Below are 1757 nucleotides of genomic sequence, written 5' to 3'. Positions count from 1 at the left end.
TTGCCAGGAGCCCTTGGAAAGGTGAGTGGGAAGCTAACCGGCGCCAGCACGGCCGCGGATGCTGGCAGTGCCGCTTCAGAGCCCTTCCTACAGCATGTGCAATGCAGATTCTGCTGAAAATGGAACTTTTTTTCTCTTAGAACAGTCTTTTAGCCCATTCCGCATGAATGGTTTTGGAGAGACATTGCCAGCATATGGCACATAAGTGATTTCATACTTCTTATTAAGTAATAAATTTTCTATGTATATTACAGCAATTTGTAGGACTGCACTAACTTACCTGTCTTGGGTTTGAGTCTGTGCCAGTCATAACGTGAACAAAATTGCTGTACTTAGGCTGGGGACTGACAGAAAGAGTGCTTGAAGGGCTATAACAGTATTTAAGAGCAGGGCAGAGGCTGACCTTTTTCCTCTTTAATCTTCCCTCTGTCATTTCTATAGAGAGATACTCCAAGAAATTCAGCGTCTCAGGCTGGAACATGAACAAGCCTCTCAACCCACCCCTGAGAAAGCCCAGCAGAACCCGACTTTATTGGCTGAACTACGGCTTCTACGGTAAAAGAAATATCTGAAGCTCGTGTGCATTCGGTAGCAGGGCCAGTCAGCCCGCGGAGCCTGCTCTGTGGCACAGACAGCACTGGCTGTTATTGGGGAAATACGCTAATACCAGCATATCGTCAGTGACCTTCAAGGGTTATTTAAAATGCTGAATCCTGAAGACTGACAGCATACTGCAATTTGGCCTTTTTTTAAGTGGATTTAGAAGTAAATAAAAAAGTCTCTTAAAATGAATTCTATTTGTATAGTTCAGAAAACTGTTTGTAAAGAGGAAACCGATGGGAAAAACTAGCAGAAATGGCATTAACTGCTTATTATTTCTTTTCCAAAGGAGTGGAGTTGAAGATAAATGTCAGTTATTTGATTAGTCAGTGAAACTCCGAAAGTTCATACCTGCAGATAGTCAGACAGACATCCAAAGTTGGAGAACAATCTTCAAAGCCTCTTTGATTAAGTTTGCATTTTGAAGTGACAGGGAAAAATTGTCAGTATTTATAGAATAAAGTGTTTCATAGTTTGGGTAGTCACAAGGGCATTCTCTGGCTATATTTTATTTCATCTTCTATTACTAGTTAATTTAGAGCTCAACCTTCAAAAATGCCATTTGTAATCTAAAGTAGGTTCTAAAATTTAAGCTCTTGGCAGCAGCAGCTCTTTGCAAACTGCATTGTATATCATCCGTTGGGGTAAACTTTTCCTCCCCGCGTAGGAAATGGCACGGTGGTTGTGCTTCCCAGGAATGTTTAAAGGTTTTCCATAAAGTGCAGTGCCCTTGGGATGGAGCTACTGCAACTGCAGGCAGTGTCTGCAAGGTATAATCCAGCCCCATATTGCAAAATCTAAGGCTTTCAACTTCCTTCATTACTTTTTCATACAGAATTCGCTACATTATAGTACATTTTGGTATCTCACTGATATCTTTCATTCTGTTACCTAATGATAATAGCTCATAGATTTTCTAGCTTTATGCTTTACATAGCTATGTATATTTTTTTTAAATGTTTGAAAAACTGGAGAGGATGCAGAAGATAGATACCCACAAATGTTATGCAAGAGGTGTAGAAAAAAGAGTTTGCGGGGCAACTTGATGTGCTGTTTGACCCAGCAGAGAAAGATATAAGAACCAAGAGCTTAAACTGGAAACCAGCCACGTTCGGACCAAATAAAGCACAGCTTTTTAAAGCGATGCAATAATCTCA

The 1757-nt window shown here is 40.6% G+C and overlaps 1 protein-coding gene across 1 annotated transcript in view; it reads left to right on the top strand.

Annotated features, from left to right (window-relative positions):
• Positions 1-1757, top strand: part of DTNB (dystrobrevin, beta) — a 198699-nt gene that overhangs the window by 133817 nt on the left and 63125 nt on the right. Inside the window, exon 12 of the mRNA XM_009332341.1 lies at positions 442-555. Within this exon, the coding sequence (XP_009330616.1) occupies positions 442-555 (114 nt within the window). The remainder of the gene's footprint in view (positions 1-441; positions 556-1757) is intronic.

This window comes from Pygoscelis adeliae, unplaced genomic scaffold (assembly GCF_000699105.1).
Source record: "Pygoscelis adeliae isolate BGI_AS28 unplaced genomic scaffold, ASM69910v1 Scaffold89, whole genome shotgun sequence".
Taxonomy (NCBI): Eukaryota; Metazoa; Chordata; class Aves; order Sphenisciformes; family Spheniscidae; genus Pygoscelis; species Pygoscelis adeliae.
This window is presented reverse-complemented; position numbering and strand designations above follow the sequence as displayed.